The sequence below is a fragment of the Apteryx mantelli genome, chromosome 9 (genome assembly GCF_036417845.1).
Source record: "Apteryx mantelli isolate bAptMan1 chromosome 9, bAptMan1.hap1, whole genome shotgun sequence".
In the NCBI taxonomy this organism is placed as follows: domain Eukaryota; kingdom Metazoa; phylum Chordata; class Aves; order Apterygiformes; family Apterygidae; genus Apteryx; species Apteryx mantelli.
The window spans coordinates 6,247,283-6,269,525 of record NC_089986.1 but is presented as its reverse complement, the minus strand read 5'-3'; the positions used below and the strand labels follow the sequence as shown (position 1 = coordinate 6,269,525).

Genomic DNA, 22,243 nt, shown 5'->3' with positions numbered 1-22,243 from the left:
GATGATTCAGAGTTCTTCATTGCAGACCAAGTGAAAGAGTTTAAGACTAGTTCAATTTCTACATGTATCCAACCTTGGGACTCTGTTAACAGTACAAATTTTTGATTCTTAATTTTGAGATCTAGACATTTATCCCTAGGACATAGGTGACCATACAGGTCACTTAAGCAGATAGCAACATTGCTAAAAGGAGTATTTATTGTCTGACCATTTCAACTTTATTTTCTCAGCAAGGCTTTTAAGATGTTATTTCACTTGTAGAAGGGGAGACTTATACTTGAAATCAACCACAAATTTCTTCAAAAATGGCAGTAGCCCAACTATTCTACTGCTACTTCTGTGAACCACTGCTAGACATCTTGCCAATATATGTATTCTACAGTATTGATGTAAAACAGTGCTCTAAGTGCTAATTTGCAAATGGCTTCTGAGAGTAGACAGTTATGCAGAAGGTCAGCCACACTTTTTTTAGCTCTTACTGGAATTGGGGAATCTACCCTAATAAACTGCAAGGATGCCTTCAGTACAGAAAAGGTGTTATAACTCTGCGCTTGCATGGTGAAAAGCAAGAATTTAGTAAGCTATAGTACTAGCTCTTCAGGCAAAAGGTACAATAAATTACAGAGCCAGCTATCTGAATGTTCTTGCACAGAAAGAACTGCAGTTCTGTTCCCAACACTAGAAGTGAAGATGTGAAATACAAGCACAGAGAAATTAGCTTCTGTATGAACAAAGTGTTAAGAGTGTATTAAAACAGCTGCCTAAATGATTGAAAAGAATGTTGTTAGCCTACATGCTTTACCATCCCATACGTGTATCTCAGTAAGGTAGTGAATGGCAGTAACAGGACTTGTTAGTTACTTTAATTAGTGATAACATACAAGAGTCAGGACTCAATCTATTTAGATAATCGGTTCTTTGATTTTTTTTTTTTTGCTATATCAATAGAAAAGTGATCCAATTTATCTTCTTCCTTATGTAGTAAATATTTGGGAGACTTAATAAGCAAATCATACCACATCCATGAATTGTTTATCAATGCACCCATTACAATGCATCTTATTTGCACAATTGGAAAATTAATAACTTTATCCAAAATGCTAGTGATGGAATGGAAAGGGAAGCAATTCAGGAAAGAAAAAAAGATCTGTAAGTCAGTTATTAAAAATGCAATCCTACCCTTATTTTCTGAGTGGGTTCAGGAGACAATCAAATCTATAGTTACTGTTTAAGTGATCTACAGGGATGATGCCAAGTCTTAACTACTTAAGTTCTTAAATGCTTAGCTGACACAAACATGATGCATCCTCCAACCATCCAGCAAATAAGGGATGCATAAATAGAAACCACACAAACTACTTCAAGATATTTATAAACAAGTTATTAATGGTCACTTTCCATATTAGCTTTGTTACCTGCATTTCTGAACAGATGAATACTCTTGCCTTTTCAGTTTAAAAAGTATTCCAGTTCCAGAACATAGAAAATTTTAACATTAAGGCATACATACAGCTATGATGTTTGCTTTCATTTAATAAGGATCAATTTACTCATACTCAAATACACGGAATGTTGGCACAGAACTAAAGCTCTTGTGGAAACAGCTACCAATCATACACAAATATTCTGTGAGGTCCTCTTGACTTGCATTTCTCTGATAGATACACCACGAAATGGCTTTAATTATACAAACTGAATGCTGGATCAAATTTCTAAATAATAAAGTAGCAGTTAAAGTAAATGGTTTGCTTTATTTGTAAATTATGTACAGAATACATTTTTTGTATATGATGGAGCAGGAGAAAGAAAACAGCTGTAATTTCCAAACCATGCTGTATCCTTCACCTGCTGGAGATGACATCTTTCTCTGAACCAGATGTACAAAAACAGTTTGGATTTCCTAAGTTGCTGGCACACAATTTGGAGAAACAGAGAATACTGCAGCCAAATTCAGCACTACCAGCTTTTATATTTTCAGCAAAATACTTCTGCTAAAACTAGTTTTCTTAGGAAAGTTTTCACAATCTTTTGAAAAGTCAAGAAAAGTATCAAGAAAGCTGTGGGCTAAGAAGTACTTTACCTAACTAGCTATCAAATGAATATAACTAGGAATAATCTGAAATTTGGTCATTCAACTTTTACTTGTTTTACAAAAGCAATTTTGAGAAGCTAAACTAATTGAACAGTTATGCAAGTACCAGAAAACTATGTTTTACAGTATGTTTGAGGACGATCTGGGCAATCTATCAATCAATAGAAAACTTGTCAGATTGATAAAACTTCTGTAAATGTATATTAATGATTAACATAGTACCAAGTAATCAAGTTAATGGTTAAAAAATTGAAGGAACTACATATAAAACTGTTTGGTAACATGTATATTTCAGCAAACAAAGATGCTACTGTATGGTCTATGTTTTGGTGATCAGCCAACAAAGAAAATCCAACCATTTGCACATACTTAGTCCCAAAAACCACAGTGAGTTATGATTTTTCATGTGAAGGCCTACTTTCAGCATCTTCCTCCTCTTCCTCTTCACAATCCTCTTCATCTGTTTGCTGTTCAAGTTCCTCTTTTGTGATCATTTCAAAGTCGTTTCCATTTCCACTACTGTGCTGGGACCTGTCATCTTCACGCCTGTCACTGTCTGTGTCTGAATGTCGCTCTCCTCCTGAGCCTTCTGTTCCCGAGTTCCTTGTTGCTTCTGTTTTTCCATCTTCCTCCTCCTTCTTCTCACTGTCTGATTTCTCCTCACTGTCATATTTTGGCTGCTTTTTGGATTCTGATTTTTCCTCTTTCTTTAAGTCTGCTTTTGGTCCTTTGTATTCATGTGTGTACAGGGGCCTGAAGGAGTCAATGAATCCCACATCTGCTGTCAGATTTGGCAAGAACCAGAAGTGATGCCTTCCTCCAGTGATTAGCCAAATAATAAGGAAAAGAATGCAGCGGGCTGTATAAAAAAAAATGGGAAATTGTTTTTAGTATAAACACTCACAATATACAACTATGTTTAATAAAGAAACATCTGCTACTAACATCCACCCAAAGCCAGAAATAGTAGTGATCTTGGGGAAAAATTTCTTTCTACAATAGCATTTTGGAATTGTTCATTCTTGGCACCTCCCTCTGCACCCAACCCAAATTAACCATATTTCTAACCTATGATTTAGTTCTTAATCCCTTCTGCTAAATGAATATAAGCCAAGGGCAGCTTTAAAATCTTGGCTACACCGTTCTCACCACAGAAGCCATTTTTAGCTAGTGTTCTCCCCCCACCCCCGGTTTGTTTTCTTTTGTATGGACTAGTGATTGGTGTAAACATTGTTTCTAGTACATTATACTTAATTCTGCCTGGAAAGAAAGGAGGTGGACAAAACATAGGCCTCTTGTAAAGAGCCATCGTATACCCAAATAAATGACAGACTTTTTCTTTCCTTTAAAGCTCATAATATTCCTACAAGGGCATAAGCTAATATTCTCAAACAAATAACCTGCCACTTCTCAAACCATGAATGTCTTTCAGACAGCTATATATATGTCCTGTGGCCACTAAGGACTATCCTGGGCTTGGCTCATTCTTTTCCACTATTCCCCCATGCTATCTCAAATATCTTCCTGTATTCATTGACCGCTCTTTATTCTCCAGTTTAAAGATGGCACTGATTTTGTCTGCTCTCCTTTGCCTTATTGCCGTTTATACCATTAGAAGCTAACATTTCTGATACTGAAATGAAGCCAGAGCCATTCAGTATTTACTGAGCCAGTAAATAAATCTTCAGTATACAGGACATATACACAGGTGAAACAAGCGCCAGAGTATTTATTCCTGTGGCACAAGTCTGACACCTGGTGGCCACTAAGGAAATAGCTCAGTCTAGCTGGAAGTGATGGGGCTGGCTACTGTTAGTCATAAAATAATCACAGGTAATTGAGAGATTCACACATCTTGGACAACTTTAAAAGTTAGCCTATTTTTCTGCCCTTTTAGCCTTCACTTGCTGATAAAATAAAGATGACTGACACTTACCAACAGCAAGAAGAAGAATACTGGCTACGAAACAGCCTGCACCTACACTGAGGTAATAAACACCAACACGCATCTCTGCTGGCCACAGTGGAAACAGAGTTGCAGCTATAACAGCAATCACTAAATAGAAAGATAGAAAGAAAAGCATAAGATGCATTTTTTTTTCCTGGTAAGTGTATAAAACTTCTAGGCTTACTATAAACCATTTATTCAAGATATTCTCTTAGCAAGGTACCTATCAATTATATGATAGTATCTTAGGCCTTGATTGAAACCTTGTCTACTTCCACTATTCCCATTTTCATAGTGGGTAGACAGTCACCAAAGACCACGTTTAAGAGGCCTGAGTAACTATGCCTAGTCAATAAGAGAAAGCACCTCTGAAGAGAGGGCCTAACAAAAAAAAAAAAAAAAAAGAGTGGGGAGCTGCCTAAAACCAGCCCATCAGGAAACAGCAGGCACAAGCAGCTGGGTGGAGTTTGTGTTGGCCCCAAGAATTGGTCTAAGAGCTGAATATGGTCCCAAGGGTTGACATGGATTCTCTATAAAGGCAGTTCTCTCAGTGTACAGAGGTTGGAAGGTACAGATAAGGGGTGGTAGACTAACAGTACAATTATCTGTTAGCTCACTGGTACGAGCTAACATCAAGATTAATTTAGATTAGAAAAATAAGTTTAGTTGATTGAGCCTGTCTACATAAACAGAAGTTCTAGGGTCAGAAAGGTATCATTTATGGTTTAAAATATTCCTTTAACATCTTTCACATTTTTATATAAACTTGTTGGTGTGGTCTGTGTTACCTACTGAGCAACTTACTCATTACCTTAAGGCAACTGAAATCAACATCTTTATGTAATTTCAGACATTTGGTAAAGCATGTTTCAGTCATGTCTACTTCCTGAGTTTTCTTGCATGTGTACCTCCTCCACTCAGGAGATCAAGGTTTACATAATACGATTGGTACCAAATCATGCTGAAACTGAAGAACAAAAACTCTGTCCTGGAAAAAGACAATTTTTCCCAGGGACAGATATGTCTATTTGATACTATGCCTACATTTACAGCTTGCTCACTACTTACCAAGTACAAGTCCCATGGCAAATGTTTTAAAGTGAACAGGGTCATAGATCCACACATACACCTACAATAGAAATAATCTGTTTAACATTTGGAAAGCAAGTTCTCTGATAAATGACTTCAGCTTTTTCTCATCCAAATGCTTACTGCAATGCTACATTACTTTACACTGAACAAACGGCACTCCGGTCAGTACCAAATTAGGGCAGAACAGTAGGGCAAGGGGCAATATATCATAGGAAGTGCTATACTTCGGAGGAGACTTGAAACAGAGGTTTCTGTCAGTGAAAGAGCTGCAAAGGGATATAGAGAGCCGTGGGACTGCACGCCTGCATGCCCATACAGATTGCCTGAGCTATCTACTGATTATGCCCTGAGCCTGATGGCAGGAGGCCCAAGGACACTGTGCTACTGAAGCGGGACACAACAGAATTACCAGTGCTGCACGCTGCCTGTGCTGGCAGGCACACGGTTAAGGCAGGAGACTTCCAGCATGGGCAAAGTGCCATTATTAGTTTATAAGGCCCATCCCCTTGTCTGCTCCGGTGCTTGTATTCACGCAGTGCTCAAATAATTTCAGCTTCTTATTCTATCAGCATTTATTGCAAAATACATGTTTCCTCTACTATGAACTATCATTTTAGCATAAACTCCTGCTTGTGAGAGTTAGCAAAAAATGGGTAATCATTTTGCTAATTAAAGATCAACACTTTCTGCTGCTGGTAGATGCTTCTCATGCTGCCCAACCAACCGTTCAAGAGAAGATCCTTGCCTGAACATTCATTTGTACTTCCTTCAGATCAAGAAACATGCAGCTCTGTAACCTTCTAAAATTATTCATTAAAAATTCTTTCATTCATCCACAAAAAGCTACATGTGTGAGAAGTACGGTATCCAAGGTGTCTCTCCCCCAGCTTACCATGAGGAAGGTAGTGGTTAAACAGTATTTGGGGGGAGGGCAGGGGAAAGAGGGAGGGAGCAGACTCTGTTTCTTGAAGAATTATGTCATTAAAGAAATTTTAGCCAGAATAACTTACAGGCCATGTAAACATTTGGACAAAACGTTCAGATAGTAAACTGATGAAGAACTGAAAGATACAGAACAATCACTGAATCAAGTTTTTTTCTTCATGCATTAATGTTGTTGAGCATGAAGCCAAAAATTTAAGCAAAAGTAAGTCTGAGGTCCACAAAGTAGAAACAAAAATTGCTTCTAGCTTTGAAGAGATTCCTGGGACAGGGGGAACGACGACAGACAAAACACGTGGAACAAAGCATCACGCTGAAACGCTCGATTCGGAACAAAAGCTGAAATGAGCTGAGGCCTGCGAGTTAAGTCGCATTTGACTGCATCGGATAAATATAACTATACCCACTGTACCACAGTACACTGTTGTCTAAAACACTCAATAGCAAATGTTTTAATGAGAACTGTGGATCCATCTGAATCGGAAATTTGTTCAGTCTTAAGACAAGCTTCTTGGTAAAGTGCAGAATTTCCTGAACTAGTAAAATTAGGATTTTTTTCTTAAGAAACTGAGCTTTTCAATGTTAACAGTAGTTAAGATTCAAAGTAGTCGCTGACTAGCAGCAACCCTCCTAGCAGAAGAGTTGATACAGACTACCAGGACACTTTAAAAGATGCAGTAATGCAGTTTTTCAGTGTGATACAATGAGAAGTATTTAATACTCCACTCTTCTCACAAGGTATAAAAGTTGACTATATGCAGGCATGGCTCTGATGCCAGTGAGCTGTTCTGTAAGCCCAAATAAACTGAAAAGCATGACCAAGTGACTGGGCAATAAGGTGGTAAATAATAATCAGTGTTGACAAGTACAAAGTAAAAGGAAAAACAGCTCTTACTGTAAATATACAAGGATTGGCTCTAAATTAGCTACTACTTAGGAAGGATCATGGAGTCACAGTTCTTTGAAAGTGTCAGCTCATTAATAAAAAGGTAAACGATATTAGGATAAAGAATAAATATTGCTATACCACCAAATAAATATAATAGTGCACCCCCATTTTGAATGCTGCATGCCATTCTGGTTACACCATGTAAAAGAATACAGAGGATCAGAGACATACAAGATTCTATACCAGGTGAGACAAAACAGATTAAGACAGATTGTAAAAGAAATGACTGAGAAGACAGATATACATAAAGGAAATATATTTTCCACACAACACAAATAAATTGCAGAGTTCTCTGACTTCTCAGAGTTCACTGCCACGTATGTTTTAGAACCAAATGTATAAAAGAATCTTAGGAGAGACTGCAGTGCACTGACACACAACGTGAATGTAGAACACTATATTTTTGCTGAAATAAAGAGTTCCCACTTATGTCAAAACTTACAAGCAAGAATATGACACAGTATGTTACAGAACTATTAGTGAATTAAATTCTTTGTCTTCCAGAAGAGTGAAGTACAGAGAAGTATTTAGGACCACACACAATTTCAGTGGTAAAGCCCGGATTAGAATTCAGGAATGCCTAAGTCTCAGCTATCTGCTCAGGTCACAGGTTCAGGCTGCCTCTGGATAGCAGATACTTTTGATGAATGGCAAATTCTTTTGATTTCCACTGTTGTGACTGAATTTGATGTTCTAAAAGGCTTGATTTTTGTTTAGAAATACTTCAGCATGACCACAATCATAGGATAATTCAGGCTGGAAGGGACCTCAGGAGGTCTCTAGTCCTTCCTCCTGCTCAAGGTAGGGTAAGCTATGGGGTCAGACCAGGTTATTCATGGTTTAATCCAGTCTAGTCTAGTCTTGAAAACCTATGGGCATGGAGACTGTTCCAATACTTAACTACACCATGAGGACAAAAATTTCACCTTATGTCCACTAAAATTTAAACTATTGGGAATAGAATTTTCTTTTAGATTTCTTATATTACTGTCCTACATCCATCCTCTAATGTCCTTGCAAATATCCCAAATCTGATATTTCAAGATCAGCCATCAGGTTTCCATTCATTTTTCTTTCAACGGGACAAAAGAGAGTCTGCAGAAATCCAGTAATTTAAGCTATTATCTGACAACAGTACACTGATGCTAAATTTACAAAGTATCTATATATCTCACCTCATTTCCATCCAAGAAAACTTGGTCTTCATGTGGCTCAAGTTTAAATTTCCTCTTAGTTTCCTTTTTTTTGGGTGTTCCTGGGGTCTCATCCTGAGGAAAAAGGCAAATTATAAAAAATAATTTAGAGGATATTAATTTCTAGCATTTAAACACATTGAGCCAGAACTTTCCACAAATTAAAAAAAAATTGAAAATGATCTTAAGTGTAGATGCTTTATTTCCTCCTATTCTCATTTATTACTGATTGGGTATCTCATAAATAAAGAAAAATTGTGAAGAAATGCAAAATTTGCTTTTTGATTACTGTCTAAGAGCTAGAGTATAACTTCAGAATTCAAATGTATGTGTTCAAATGCATAGCAAAGCTCCACTGATAGTAACAAAGTTTGTACAAAGATCAAGAACAACACTCGTAGTCACTAACTTTTCGTTAGAGTTATTTGGTATCTTGGTGGCACGTACACTGCTTAGGCATTCCTTCAGAATCAGCTTCAGCCTTTTTACCCTGTACCTTCCTCAATCACTTTTTGGTCTTCTGCTTCCCTTTTTCCTGTCTCCTGTTTCCTTCTCTCTGCTTATTTCTTTGTTTGAAGTAAACTTCCTAATTTTTGTCCTGTGTTGTTACTCAAGTCATTACCCCCTGGCTTATATCATCCACTAAAACATTTAACACTACAACACTCCAGATTACAGAGAATTTGCAAAGTTCATAACTTTCAAAATCTGCTTTTTAGGCTCTCAAGAGTCAGACAGTACACTGGCTTCTATGTTTAGACAGCCAGGAAAGCTTGTTGTGTTTATAATTCCTTTATTAGCTATATAACCTTTTTTCTGAGATGTAGACTACACCTTTGACTAAATGTGCCATTATTTTACTCAGAGTGTTAGAAAGGGAATAACTCTTGAGTACTACTAAGTCACTGGATTCAAACCACCATATACAGAAGGAAAAATGTCTCTCTTCATCAAGTTTCTCCTGTGGATTCTTCTCATCTTAATTTAGAAATTTGGTTTTGCTAATAAAACATATCAGGACACACATGAGAACTTGTGCAGCAATAATAGTTTGAACTTTTTAAAAAGTAAATTAAAGTTTGGGAAAATCAGGCATTATGTAGATTAATAACTGAGCTTTCATACACAAAAACGGCCCACTACTACAGAACTGTTTACGAGCACCAAGTATCAAATGTTACATTCCAGACATTCTTATTACCAAACACTGCAAAATGGGATCTCCATTTTACTTATGTAACTGCACAGACTTTGATATGTTATGTCACATGCATTTATATGTTGTTTTATGCTAAAGTACACTTGCACAAAGAATCACTGCCCATTGTAGCTGAACGGAAGTAGCCTTTTATCAACTCAGTCCACATTACAAGACAATGAGGCACATAGACAAAGGCGCAGCTGAAGTCTCTTTTTTTGAATTTGGATCAAAATCTGAACAGCTCCAAATTTTTTTTTTTTTTTTAAAAAGGTGTATTTTAGAGAGCAAAACAGGCAAAAAGAGGTATGTCACATTTTGGAAAAACCAACCATGTTTTTTAAATCCATGTAATCTTGACAATATTAGTTAAATTTGTAACCAACAAATTAGTTATACTAACAGCTTTGTTTCTTCTCTTACAGATTGCACTTACCTTCTTGCACTCTTCTTTTTCACCATCCTTTTTCTTTTCTTTTTCTTTCTCCTTCTTAGTTTTTTCATCTTTGCCACTTTCCCTCTTGCTCTTTTTCTCCTCTTCTTTCCCACTCTCAGCCTTTCCTTTTTCCTTTTCTTTCTTCGTATCCTTATCAGGTTTCATTTTCATCACTTTTAACGCTCGATGAAAGAATTGTTTTTTCAGGAGTCTTAAAATGAAAAAGGGTGAATGATACATTTAAATGTTGTTGAAATAGTAATGTTTTTACACAGTTATGTTATTAGATATCAGTAGAGATTATCTAATATATTAGTGAATAGCATGACAAAGAGGTCACCATCATCTACACTATTTTCAAATGAAGACACTACACCTATTATCCTTTGTCTCACCTGTTGCTTTCCTTTTTTGTTCACCTGTTCAAAATTTGATAAAAATTATACTTTATGTGGCAACATCTTTGTATAGATATAAATGACAACAAAGTTTAGGATGGTGGAAACTATCAGGTCCATTTAATTATCTTTCCCATTAATACAACTCCATCCAGTATTTATTTTAAAGCTCATGTCAATGTATTTCATAGCAAAAAGAAAATAAAAGAAATGGACATACAACCTGTCAAGTTAGTTGGTCAGAGATGCAGGTTGAATGAAATTGTCCTTTTGGAACCCTGGTACTCATGCAAGCAATTCCATTTATGTCAGCTACAAGCAAACATTATTAAAAATTTTTTTTATATATATAGGGTAGTGCCACAGTTGTCACCAATGAGTAATGTCCTTGAAAGGATCATATTCCAATTCAGAATAGGCAGAGTACAATATACTGCTCTTCAAACTGAGAGGAAGCAGTGGGGTGCAAAATCCAAGGGCCAATTCTCACCAAAAAACCCCCAGGTCCTATGGGTCAAACCAATTTGATTTGTACTTGGTTTCTTTCATCTCTCATCATTATGTTGGACTGCTTTTTAAATTCGGAAAATTCACTAAAGAGGAGAAGTCATTCCACTAATTAAAATTATGTGCAGGCTGACTGTTGAAACAGGGTTGTTTTCAAGTGTGTGCGCGCACGCATGTGCGTATAAAGAAAACTTTTTCCGTTGGAGGAGCTAACTCTGCCTCTGATGGAGTATGGAAAGATGGGACTGGAAGCACTCCTCCACCATGCCGGGGCAAGCCCTGCCACCCAAAGCATAGAGCGACGGTATCAACATGACCAACAGCCAGGTCCTGGAACTGGACTGACCTTCACATAACTAACGAAGTCCAGATTACCTACTAATTCTCTGTTGATCCTCATTAGATCAGCAACAATATTGCTGAAACAAGTGTTACTGATGTAGCTTATTTGTGCCAAATACCCCAAGAGAAAACTTACTGAACTTAAGATCTCCTGCTACACTTATGTATTGATCTATGCTCTACAGCAGCACTATGAATTCAGATAATAACTTGTTTTACATATGCAATCAATCAATGCTATTGACTTGGGATGAAGGAGCAGGATCTCATACTTATTTTATGTTTGACAGGGCAGATAAAACAAGCAAGAGTCAAACCAAGAGAACACCAAGAGAGTTAAAGCAGTTGGTTTTAATATAAGTAAGAATCTAAACAGAGAGGATGAAAAATAATACATCTCTGGTGCTGATGGAACTGCCTTCTTTTTTGCACTAAGATATTCCTCCGTCCCTTCCAAATGGTAAAGGAAGTAGTCAGTGCTAACATTTAAAGCTCTGAAAACAGTTTCAGTGACCAAAGGTGGCCTTGGCATTACTAGTCATATAGGAAACAGCAAGGAAAACCAAACTGCAGACATGATATGGTGCCAAATGGATCATCCGTGCACTAAATGATACTATTGACAAAAATCAATGCAAGAGAAAAGAGGGTCGAACTGATTTTCTTTGTATAGTACATAGACATTCTTTCATTGCTGAAGCTAAAGGACTTAAACAATACTTTCTCATCCAATGGTTTAGTAACTGAAAAACAAACAAATACAGACTCCTACCTCAGTCCAAAGATTCTAGAAAGGAAGACTTACTTTTCTGCTTGCATTAACATAATGTTCTTTCATAAACATTCTTGAAGAAGTCAGGACAAGGATTAAAGTTCAAAGACAGAATCTGCCCTGCCTCAGCACTGGAAACGGAGGCAGAATCTCACCTTGCTGAATGGCTATCTAAAATAAGCCAGAAAAATGACTAAATATTAGCTGTGTTCTCCTTCATTTCTAAGTAGCTTTTGTAGAGCTCTCCAAGTGTAGACAGCCCCCTTAACTCCATGATTCTGCCCAAAATGAGTACAAGAGGATATAATGGTCGGAGTATGCCATTCATCTAAACAAAAACACTAAGCAGCAAAGACACATCACGAGAGGCGTGACTTGAACCTCAAAGTCCAGCTTCTGCCATGATGGTAGTCTAGGTACAAGGAAATGAGAAATCTGGGAGCTCTAATCCTGCTGCCTTAAAATAATCGTAAAGATTTAGAAAAAGTTTTCTTTTCCTTGCTGCCACAAGCAGCATAATGAAAGCATCACACAGTCATGAGAACAAAGATGATTAAGCTACATTTTTTCTGTTTCTGGTGTGACACCCTCAAACACACTAATAAACCTACAATCATTATTTATACACCATAACACAAGTGTTTTAGAAAGCAGTTAAGTCCCTTTTTCAAAGGCTCGTAAGTGAAACAGGTTCCTAAGTAATGTAAGACCCCTTGACAACCGTACTCATTATTAAAACTGATGAATTAGACCAGAAAGTCATACCTGTTGCAGTAATCAACTACAGACTCCCGAGTTGTAAATAAAGCTTCCTCTCCTTTCTTTGCCTTTGCCCATTTAGAATCCAAGAGGCAATCCACAGCTTTTGAGGCTAGAGGAAAAACGGAATAAAAAATATGTTAAAATCAATTAACTTAATTGTAACACTTAGCCTATATTCATTGAACCACACCAACCAGTCAGTTCTGGTTCCATATCCTTTGATCTTTAAAATAAGAGTAGCCGCTATTCTTAAATTCGTCATTCTGGACAACTATACACCATTAAGACTACAAAGTGAGAAGTTGATAAAGTTTATTGTGTTTACTTCAGGCTGATAAGATTAGTCTTATGGCTATCTAATGCCTAGATAAGTTTGCAAGACCATAATGTTCTTTGATAAAACAATAATAGTAAAACACCTCCCCACACACAATATTAGTAAACAGACAGTATCGTTCTTTGGTTAACCCTACCAATAAAATAATCAACTCGGTGGCCCATCATGTTGGTAGATTTTGTTGGACAGTTGAAACGTAAGTATTTGGCAACAGCCTTCTCCTCTTTGAATGGCTCGCCAACCTCCTACAATAATAATAATGAAAATTAACTCAGGTTTAAACACATAGGGAAGACAGTTATTTGAACTCAAGATCAGATATTCTAGAGTCCTCATTATTTTACAGCAATACAAACAAAACATAGAAAATGTGAACATAGGTCAAGTAATTTTTCCAAAGAGTTTTCAGTCTACATAAACAAAAAAAGCAATACTTCTAACATCAGATGACGTGAAGATACACAATGAACTAAAACTTTGACAGCTTTGTAAAAGGAACAAATTAAGGGAAGAACTGAGAAAAGGGAAAGTACTGGGCACTTGGCAAATGGAAAGTTGCTTAAGGCACACAAGTCTGAATGAAAATAACTATGAAGCTGAGAACAAAGAAAAACAATATGGAGAGGAATTAGAAATGGTCTGAGGTGACAGCAATGCAGACATACTGTCAGAATACAAAAGAGCTTGAATTTCATGTGAAAGAGGAATGAAAACCATATAGAGAAGAAGTAGTAGAAGGGTTTGACAGCTTGGTTAGAAGGTTTTAGTACCACTGCATGGCTACAAAATGACTTAAACTTCAGAAGATCGTTGAGGAGATTCTCCCAATCTAGATATTAGGAGCACAGTATAAAACACACCAGGATAAGGTACATGAACTTCAAAATAGGTGTTTTATAAGAAAAGGAGTCCTTATTCTGCATGCATTAATACATTTTGTATATTTACAAATTTACAGATAAGTAACAATGCAAAGATTTGTAAGACAGAAGGATGAAAACAGGCATTTTCAATTATGTAAAATTAATATTATATATAAAAATATTAATAAGACTTGATTCTCCTGAACTAGCCCCCCCCCCCCCCAAACAGATCAATTACAACAGAGAAACACTAGGACATCTTTTCAGACTGGCAACACCATTTCTCTACCTATTCTTCTCATGCTAGCCACAGAAATAGAATACAGAAGCCACAAAACAAATCAGTGATTTACAGGGATGTATAGAAAAACATTCTATTTAAAGAGAAATTTTTAATGCTCAGTAAACATATACAACCTCCATTATCACTTTCAAGATGAAAAAAACATGATATTGGAAGAAGCCCAGTAAGTGGAAATGCAAGGTCAAATAGACATTGATACACAGGACATAAAAGCTTCAGACAGCCAGCTGTTAATTTTCAACAGTTTGCACAGCCAACTTTCAAAAGACACTGGTTAATGAATTATCATTCTAGATGAGATTATTGCGATTCCTATCTGAGGACAATTTTAAACCAAATATAGAGATAAGAAATCCAAATTACTAACAGCACTCTGTAGCCTGCTGAATTCTGAGATTACTGAGACTGTTTTAATGCTGAATTCCTTGTACCCGTGCAGAAATATGCACTCACACTCACCAGTTTAGACAGGTTTAAAAAACACATGCCTGAATTAAGCCAGATGATCCTGCCATTCCTTATACAGATGAAATTAACTGTTTCTCCATGTTCAATGCTTCCTTTTTTCTTTACAAATTAAAAAAAATGTATAAAACACCACAAAATTCACGGAAAACTATTCGCTAACTGGCATTGCATTTATATACATAATTTATATGCTGTGACTTGCTGTCCTCTTAATATGGTACAACTGGTAGCATCATCAGTGACTTACAAGTTTGGTACCAAGACAGATTTGGTTTAATAACAACAAAATGAGTTATAATGCATTTAAAGAAAATTAATACAGGTGTACCATTGTTACTGTATGGTACACATGCTAAGGTGCCATGGACACTAACAACTACATGTAGCAGTTGCATTTTAGAATGATGCTTTTCTAATATTTCCTACTAGCAAATTGTACTTAGTACAACAACTCATAGGGCAAATGTTATTCTCTGCAACACAGATTATAAGACAGCTTTGTCAGAAAAACTACAGATATTCACATCACTTAATTTGTCTGCTAGTTTCATATGTTCTTTTCTTCCTTAAATGTTTATGATTTTGGTAAGTCATGCGATATGCTATAAAGGCAGTGGCTGGCACCAACGGGTGTTTTTTCAGATCGCTCCTTATCATCTATTGCTTTGTCCTTTTCTGTGGGAGAGTTTCATAGTATCCCAAGCAAAAGGGCTCTTTTCTGAGAGACACTGCCACAGTTTAACTGAGCTCCTCCTGAGAAAGATGAAAAATGTGGGTTAAATAGCAGGAAAGAACTTATTTTCATCCCTTTATTTTCAGAGCCAGGCTTCTGTTACAGTATTAAAACAAATGACTCACAGAAAAAAATACCAAATTCCATCATTAAGTGAAATCAACAGAAATACTGGAAATTTCAGAATCTTTTAAGCACTGCTTTTTTAAGATGCAGTATAACAAATCTTTATGTTCAACAGTAAAAATAGCCAAATGTCAGACATTTCAAGCCTCATTATACATTTAGAAAAGGATTATACAAATGAATCAAGGTGTATTTTAACATAAATTATGGTATTTTAAAACAGATGACACAGCCTTAAATCTGTACTAACATTTTCTGGTATTGAAAGTTTACTTTTCTAGGAAAAACAGAAAGATTCAGAGAAACATTTCAGAATATATTTCTGGAATGTTTTAAAATGTCTTCTCAATTAAAATTCTATGATTAAACCATCTTTAATTAATTAAAAATATAGGATAGCGTTAAGTTTCCAAGTACTTCCGTCCTAGATTTTATTTGAGAGCTTTGCATCTACTTTAATTTTATGTATGAGATAACACAAGTTATCACTAGGGAGCACGTAAGATTTAGAGTTTTATAATCCCTGATAATTTATGTACTCTGGAAGAATGCCATTAAAATAAAATCAAACCTAATTTCTTATTTAGATAGTCAAAGAACTCCATCAACAAGAAGACAGGGAAAAAAAACAATGCTTAACCTGCTTATTTCACTAGTAACTGCACTGAAATACTGGGAGATGTTTCAAAATAATTCTCAAGAATTCCTATCAAAATTCTGTCCTATATGCACCCATAAAACAAAACTAAGATTTTCAAATCCAATGACCTTCTGTACTCACTGACACAAATGGAAAATCCTAATCATCTTCACTGACTTAAAATTTTACCATTAACTCCAAAATCAAAGTATAGCACAGTGCATTATGACCTTCCTTTAATACACAGATATAGTTCCCATTTAATTAAACCTCTGAATGGGACTGAAAAAGAAAAGAAGCCTATCTAAATTAAAAACAAAAACATCTGAACTGAGCTATTAGAACTAGTGCACCCATGAACTTCTTTCTCCTCTTCGTCTCTACCTAAATACAGCTCATTTAGTTCTTCTTTCTCTTGGAAACGTTCAGTGGATGCCAAAAGACCAGAGCATATTGGTGGACTGAAATTTCACTCATTTTTTCCAGCCTTTCATCATATTTGTGAGAAGACTGGCATGACCCAAGATAGGATGTTTTCCTTCCAGAGTATAAACAAGGTTTCTGGAAATAAGAACAGACTAAATGATGACTGTCACTAACTATACAAGTTTTTTCATGTGCAGACAAAAGCATTACAAGGACTGATGGTCCTCTTTGATTCTTTGATTTCAATGAAATGAGTATTTAGTTACTTTTTTTGCTCCTACGTTTGAAAACTTAGATTTTTAGAACACTGTCCTTCACAGAAGACTTCTGAAGCCTAATAGCTTATGCAATTTTCAGATGAGGAAAAGAAGAAATTTAAGCAGATTAGTCATGTGCAGCCTCTTTTTCAAGCTGACAGGCTATGACAGTCCAAAATGAGACTATGTCAACCCATGTTCTAATACCCCTCCCTCCTCATGCTATGGGGAGGCTACAACTGCATTTAGATTATCTTCTCTGAAGGCCATCTGTGCATGCCAAAGCTTGGGCTGAACCACAGGACTATCCTTTTCCCTCCTCTGTCTCTCAGGCTGTATCGCCCGTGTGTAGCATGCCATTTGCTCATTCTCCAAGAGGGCTTCCTCCAGAGGGGAGCGCAAGTGGCTCCAAGCTGGTTCTACCACTAGCTCTGTGCCTTTGAGGGATCCCATTATCCCACCCAAGTCCCTTTCGACTTCCAGGATGACACAAGTGGAATACATAGTGGCATAGGAATCAGGTCTATTACCATTTGTAATTAATTAATAGCAATTAATCAGAGGAACAAGGGTCATGTGATGCATGCTTCATAAAGGTATACAAACACACATAGTCTCAAGTTACCATTGCCAACTGCTTTTGAAATCTACATTCAGTCAGCGTATGGCCTTACCATAGCTGAAATGCACACAGGCCAGAAAGCACTGACACTTAAATCTTCAAGAAATGGTGACGCTTAAATCTGCAGACAAATGTTTACCAGGATTTTCTAAATGCCTAACTTTCAATACAGTTGATAAAGTGAAGTTCCTAATGGCTTAAGTGCTTAAAGTAAACCCTACTAAACAACTAGCAGCATTTTACACATTCAAATATCTTTGAAAATCTAAACCAACTCATAAAAAGAAACGGTCCCTCTGCATCACCCTCTTCCACCAAGAGGCAAAGCTTAGGGAGATCACCCACCAAACGAAGGCACCTACCTAAATAAAGCACCTATAACTGACGTGAACACCATCACTCCCCTCTAACCCAGTAACTAGCTAAGACTATGGCTAATAGGAACTAGTTCTTCTGCTTCTGTCCTATTAAGGACTCAATTATGTTAATATTTCAGAGGATGCTAAATGCATCAGGCTATACACAAGACACCAGCAGTTTCTTTTAAGCCGCAGTGCTCATCCACAGCACGCAAGACTAATTCTCTGATCTTGAGCGTATTCATACCTAAACATTAGCTTATAAGATATTCTGGTAGGTAAGGGGATACTCCTCATCCATTCTGTTGAAACTTTTATACTTTGCATGAAGGAAATCGAGGTGCACTGGGACAAAGAATACACAAAATAACATGATTTAATAGATAACTGACGGGGGGGGGGAGGGGGGAGATAGGGGAAACCAAACATGCCACCTCTGATCCTTGCTGTTAGGACTCTTTTCTTCAGTGACTAACGAAGGTAAAATTGCCTGACTTGCGCTAATGACCAGTATGTGGATTGCCCCAGGACTCTTAAAAGAAGCTGTGGCAGAGCCTAGCAGAGAAACCAGTTCTTCTGGATTACTGCGGCTGTGTTAGCCACAACGTATTAACTTTTCTTTACAGAAGATTAACAGATATTTTTGCTCTGTATAGATCCTGAAAAAATATAAACATTTGTCGTCTTTTTTGCTCTTTTTAGCCTTCACTAGTTTTTCTGAGCAAAGGTTTAAGTTTCATATATTTACAACAAAACACACACAAGGAGTTCTGAAATGCATGCCAAAGCAGCAACGTACAGTATTTTGAAGAAAAAACATGCCAGCTTTAATTGTCTTCTAACCTTAGGCCAGCTGTTTTGACTTTTTCCCTTCCTCCTTCCAAAAATCTGACTTACATTCTCAAGAGACAGCGATTCTTCTTCTACTGACAGTGGAGGCCGTTACTTTAATTTCCTATTTTTCTGTTTTTTTTTCCCTTCATTCTTTGTTTCTTCTTCCTCTATCACCTGATACTACTCATTTTGCAAAGATTATTTGCTATCATCCCATTCAGCTTTTCTAGAAATCATGAGAAAATAAAGACAAACAGGAAAGCTGGATTAAAATCTGTTTTACTGAAAAACTGTCGTATTGTCACTTCTGAAGATCCTTTCCAAACTCCTTCCCAAACACATGTAGCACAGGAATCAGCAATGCAGCTTTTGCACATTTTCCCTCCAACGGAGCCCAAATCAAGGCAGGAAAGAATTGCTAGAACAGTTAATATTGATTAGCAGATGTCCTTCATCAGGAGAACCTCAAGGCTTGAATTCAGTGATTCAAGGGGAAAAAAAAGTCAACAAGAAAAGTATGTTCTGCAGCCATCTCAGCCATCCATTTGCAATGAGACGTTTGCCAAATCAGTGCCTAAGAATCATTTTCTCTATTTATAAAAGAGGTATTTATATGCATTAACATTTCTAAAGTAGAGGACACTGCAGAAAGATGCTATGTGAGTGCTATTAATCGAAATGCAAACACAAACAAAATTTCACATGGGCAGAATAAAACTGTCCACAATGGAATCTGGCCAACATAATTAAAACTTAATGCCTACTTAATAGTCAAACTGCAGACCTGCCAACAAAATGCCACGTGCTGTCCAACTGCATACTTGTCAAAGTAACTGAACTATGAGGATTGTGTTTAAGTGACTATGTCAGGATAGCTTATGGAACAGTATTTTTTTTCAAGAGATGAAAAAGCTTTAATCAGGTTGCTGGAGTAACACGCAAAGACACTCCCCATCTTTTGAGACATAGCTGCCTAAAGAAAAAATATTAAATTAGCCATTAGACAACGTATGTTTTGTTTTTTCAAAAATAAGTCCGCTCTACACAGCAAGCTTTCTTGATTTCAGAAATCTGAATCATGTGGGGGCCCATTAACTTTAGCAATCTGCTTCCCACAGAGCAGTCTCTTTTCACTACTCCATATTACTATGGTTAAATTACCATCGGTATGACATTTATTGAAATCTCTACCTATAAAATGTCTTTGTTCAAACTTCAGAAGATAAAGATTTCTCTTTTACCTTGTTGCCAAAGGAAGAGTCCAAGCTATGCAACATATATTGGGCAATGTGTCATTTTATGAAAATACAGTCTATGAAATACATCCTTCCTGTTATCATTTCCTATCGAAGATGCACAAAGTAGGCTTTAAAGAATTTTAAACTATTTTATTGAGACTTTTTTCTGTGTCTTATCTCGTTTAGCTAGCTAACTACCACAACTCCAATTTTGAAGGCAGACAAAATCCTGTAAGAATTATTCAAAACTTTGTTTCTACACACAGAGTGTTTATAATTGAACTCTAGTACATCAGCCTCTTCCACAGCTAAATACACTGCCTCCTGCTAAGAATCCTACCCTTTTCAAGGAATATAGCTCTACTTAATAACTATGGGGTACTGAAATGTCAGACTTGCATATGGTATTACAAATAGTCTCTGTATTTGCAGGTATACACCACCCTAAACTAAGTATTTACTTCGAAAAGATTTGAAATACCTACAAATAAATGAATAAACAGACTTGACTTTAAAAGAAGAAACTTGTAGCATTATCCTGAAACATGATAATTATGCTGCAACTATGCCAAGAAAGTTCAAGAAGCTAAAATTTTTTTTCCCCCTTTATTCACTTTGACCAATTAAGAACGCCCTCTGGGCATTGAACAGTATTCTTTGTTCGCTGTCTTGTCCTCCAATTGTTGTTGACATACATTGGGAAACTACTATGAAGCAATATATGTTTATCTGCATAATTATAATCATAAATTTAGGCAACAATCTTAAACCTGAAATGTTAACACTTACACTTCAGGTAATTATTAGCAGTTCTGGAAATACTTCTACGGCTAATAGGCTGAAAGTTAAGCATGCGCTTAAGTGCTTGCAAGATCAGAAGCTTTGGGTATTATACAAAACATTAAGTTACATTTAATTTGTTTTTGATGGATGTTTTATTGGGCTATTATCATCCTTTGCATGGGACATTCTATGATTATTATATATTAAAAAAAAGGAGAATGAATATGTAACATTTTACCCCAATTTACTGAATTCTTGTTACTAATAAGGCTTGCTTTACAAGATTCTGATTAATTCCTCATTGACTTTGCTTGTTTTTCTCTCACAGTAATTTGAATTAAAGGGAACAGGAACCATTACAAACACAGACAAATCTCCACCTTCCAGGGGGAAGGGAAAGTGGGCTGGGAAGAGAAAGGAAAAGAAAGAAGAAGAGAGGGCAACCAAGCACAAGGATGAAGCACGCATTTGTTAAACAGCTCGGGGATTTCTCTCATGAACCTTATCTCCACTTACAGCGGAGCAATAAAACCCGAACAAACATTATTTAGGCTTAGGATTAATAACACATATCAGTAACAGACATTATAGCAATTGATGCTGTAACTATGCCCAAAAGGAGCATTAAAAACCTCAGTAAAACTCACGCTAAAGTTGTATTTTGAGAAGTCCGGACTTGCCCAGGTAAGTGCTAACACCTGGGCAGCCTTACCTGCGCCTTTCGGCGACATCGCATAGCTAAGACAGCTTAACACGATCTCCGAGCAGATAACGCCTATTCTTAGGCGCTGCTGTTGTTTTTTAAGGCGCATTTCCCTTCCCCTCGGCCGCGTTTCCCGGGAGCGGGGCGAGCGTGCCCGAGGCGCCCGCACCTGCAGCGGGCCGGTGGCCGCCCCGGGGCTCGCGGCCCTTCACCGCCGAGCACCCGCTGCGAAGCGAGCGGGGCCGGAGCAGCGCCGGGCTCCCAGAGGCAGCCGGTAGCGCCGGCGGCTCGGAGATCCCGTAAGTCTGCGGGCAGGTCCCGCAAGGCGGCGGGCGGCGGGGCAGGGCCCAGCCCCACCAGCCGCCGCCACCTCAGGCCCCTCCGCGCTCGGGGGAGGCCGGGCGCCGCCGCGGGGGGAGCCGCGGCCCCCCGAGCCGCCGCTGTCAGCCCGGCGGCCGCCGCGCAGCAGCAGCCCGCGAAGCGGGGGGGCCCCTCCGCGGCCGGGGAGCCGTCCCGGGACTGGCCCGGGGAGCTACCGGGCGGGGAGGACGGCGGGGGCCGGAGCTCGGCTACCTGGATCCGCTTCCTGTGCCTCCGCCGCTCCGCCATGTTGTCCCCGTCTGCTCCGCCGGTGACGTGGGGCCGGGCGGCGGCGGCGGCAGCGGTCTCGCGAGAGCCCGCGGGAGCGCGGCGGGCGGGGGGGCGGGGCCTCGACCCCTGGCGCGGCCCCGCCCCCGTCGCGGCCCTTCCCGCCGCCTGGCCCGACCGTCGCCGCCCGCTCGGCCTCGCGCCGGCCGAGGCGCCGCTGCGCAGCCGGAGCCGCAGCCCCCTCCCCGCCCCCTCCCCCGTCAGCGGCAGGGGCCGGGCCGCCTCCGCCCTCGCCCTCGCCCGGCCCCCGGCGGCAGCCGAAGCTGGGCCC

General features: G+C 38.3%; 1 protein-coding gene across 1 annotated transcript; it reads right to left on the bottom strand.

Moving 5' to 3' along the window:
• Positions 1-1,366: 1,366 nt before the first annotated feature.
• Positions 1,367-21,966, bottom strand: SEC62 (SEC62 homolog, preprotein translocation factor). Its single transcript, XM_067301601.1, has 8 exons — positions 21,898-21,966; positions 13,105-13,213; positions 12,635-12,740; positions 9,851-10,061; positions 8,199-8,291; positions 5,109-5,169; positions 4,029-4,148; positions 1,367-2,951 (listed from the first exon to the last, which is right to left on the bottom strand). Exons 1-8 carry the CDS (start codon positions 21,931-21,933, stop codon positions 2,485-2,487), a joined length of 1,203 nt encoding a protein of 400 aa, XP_067157702.1. The 5' UTR covers positions 21,934-21,966; the 3' UTR covers positions 1,367-2,484.
• Positions 21,967-22,243: the final 277 nt, after the last annotated feature.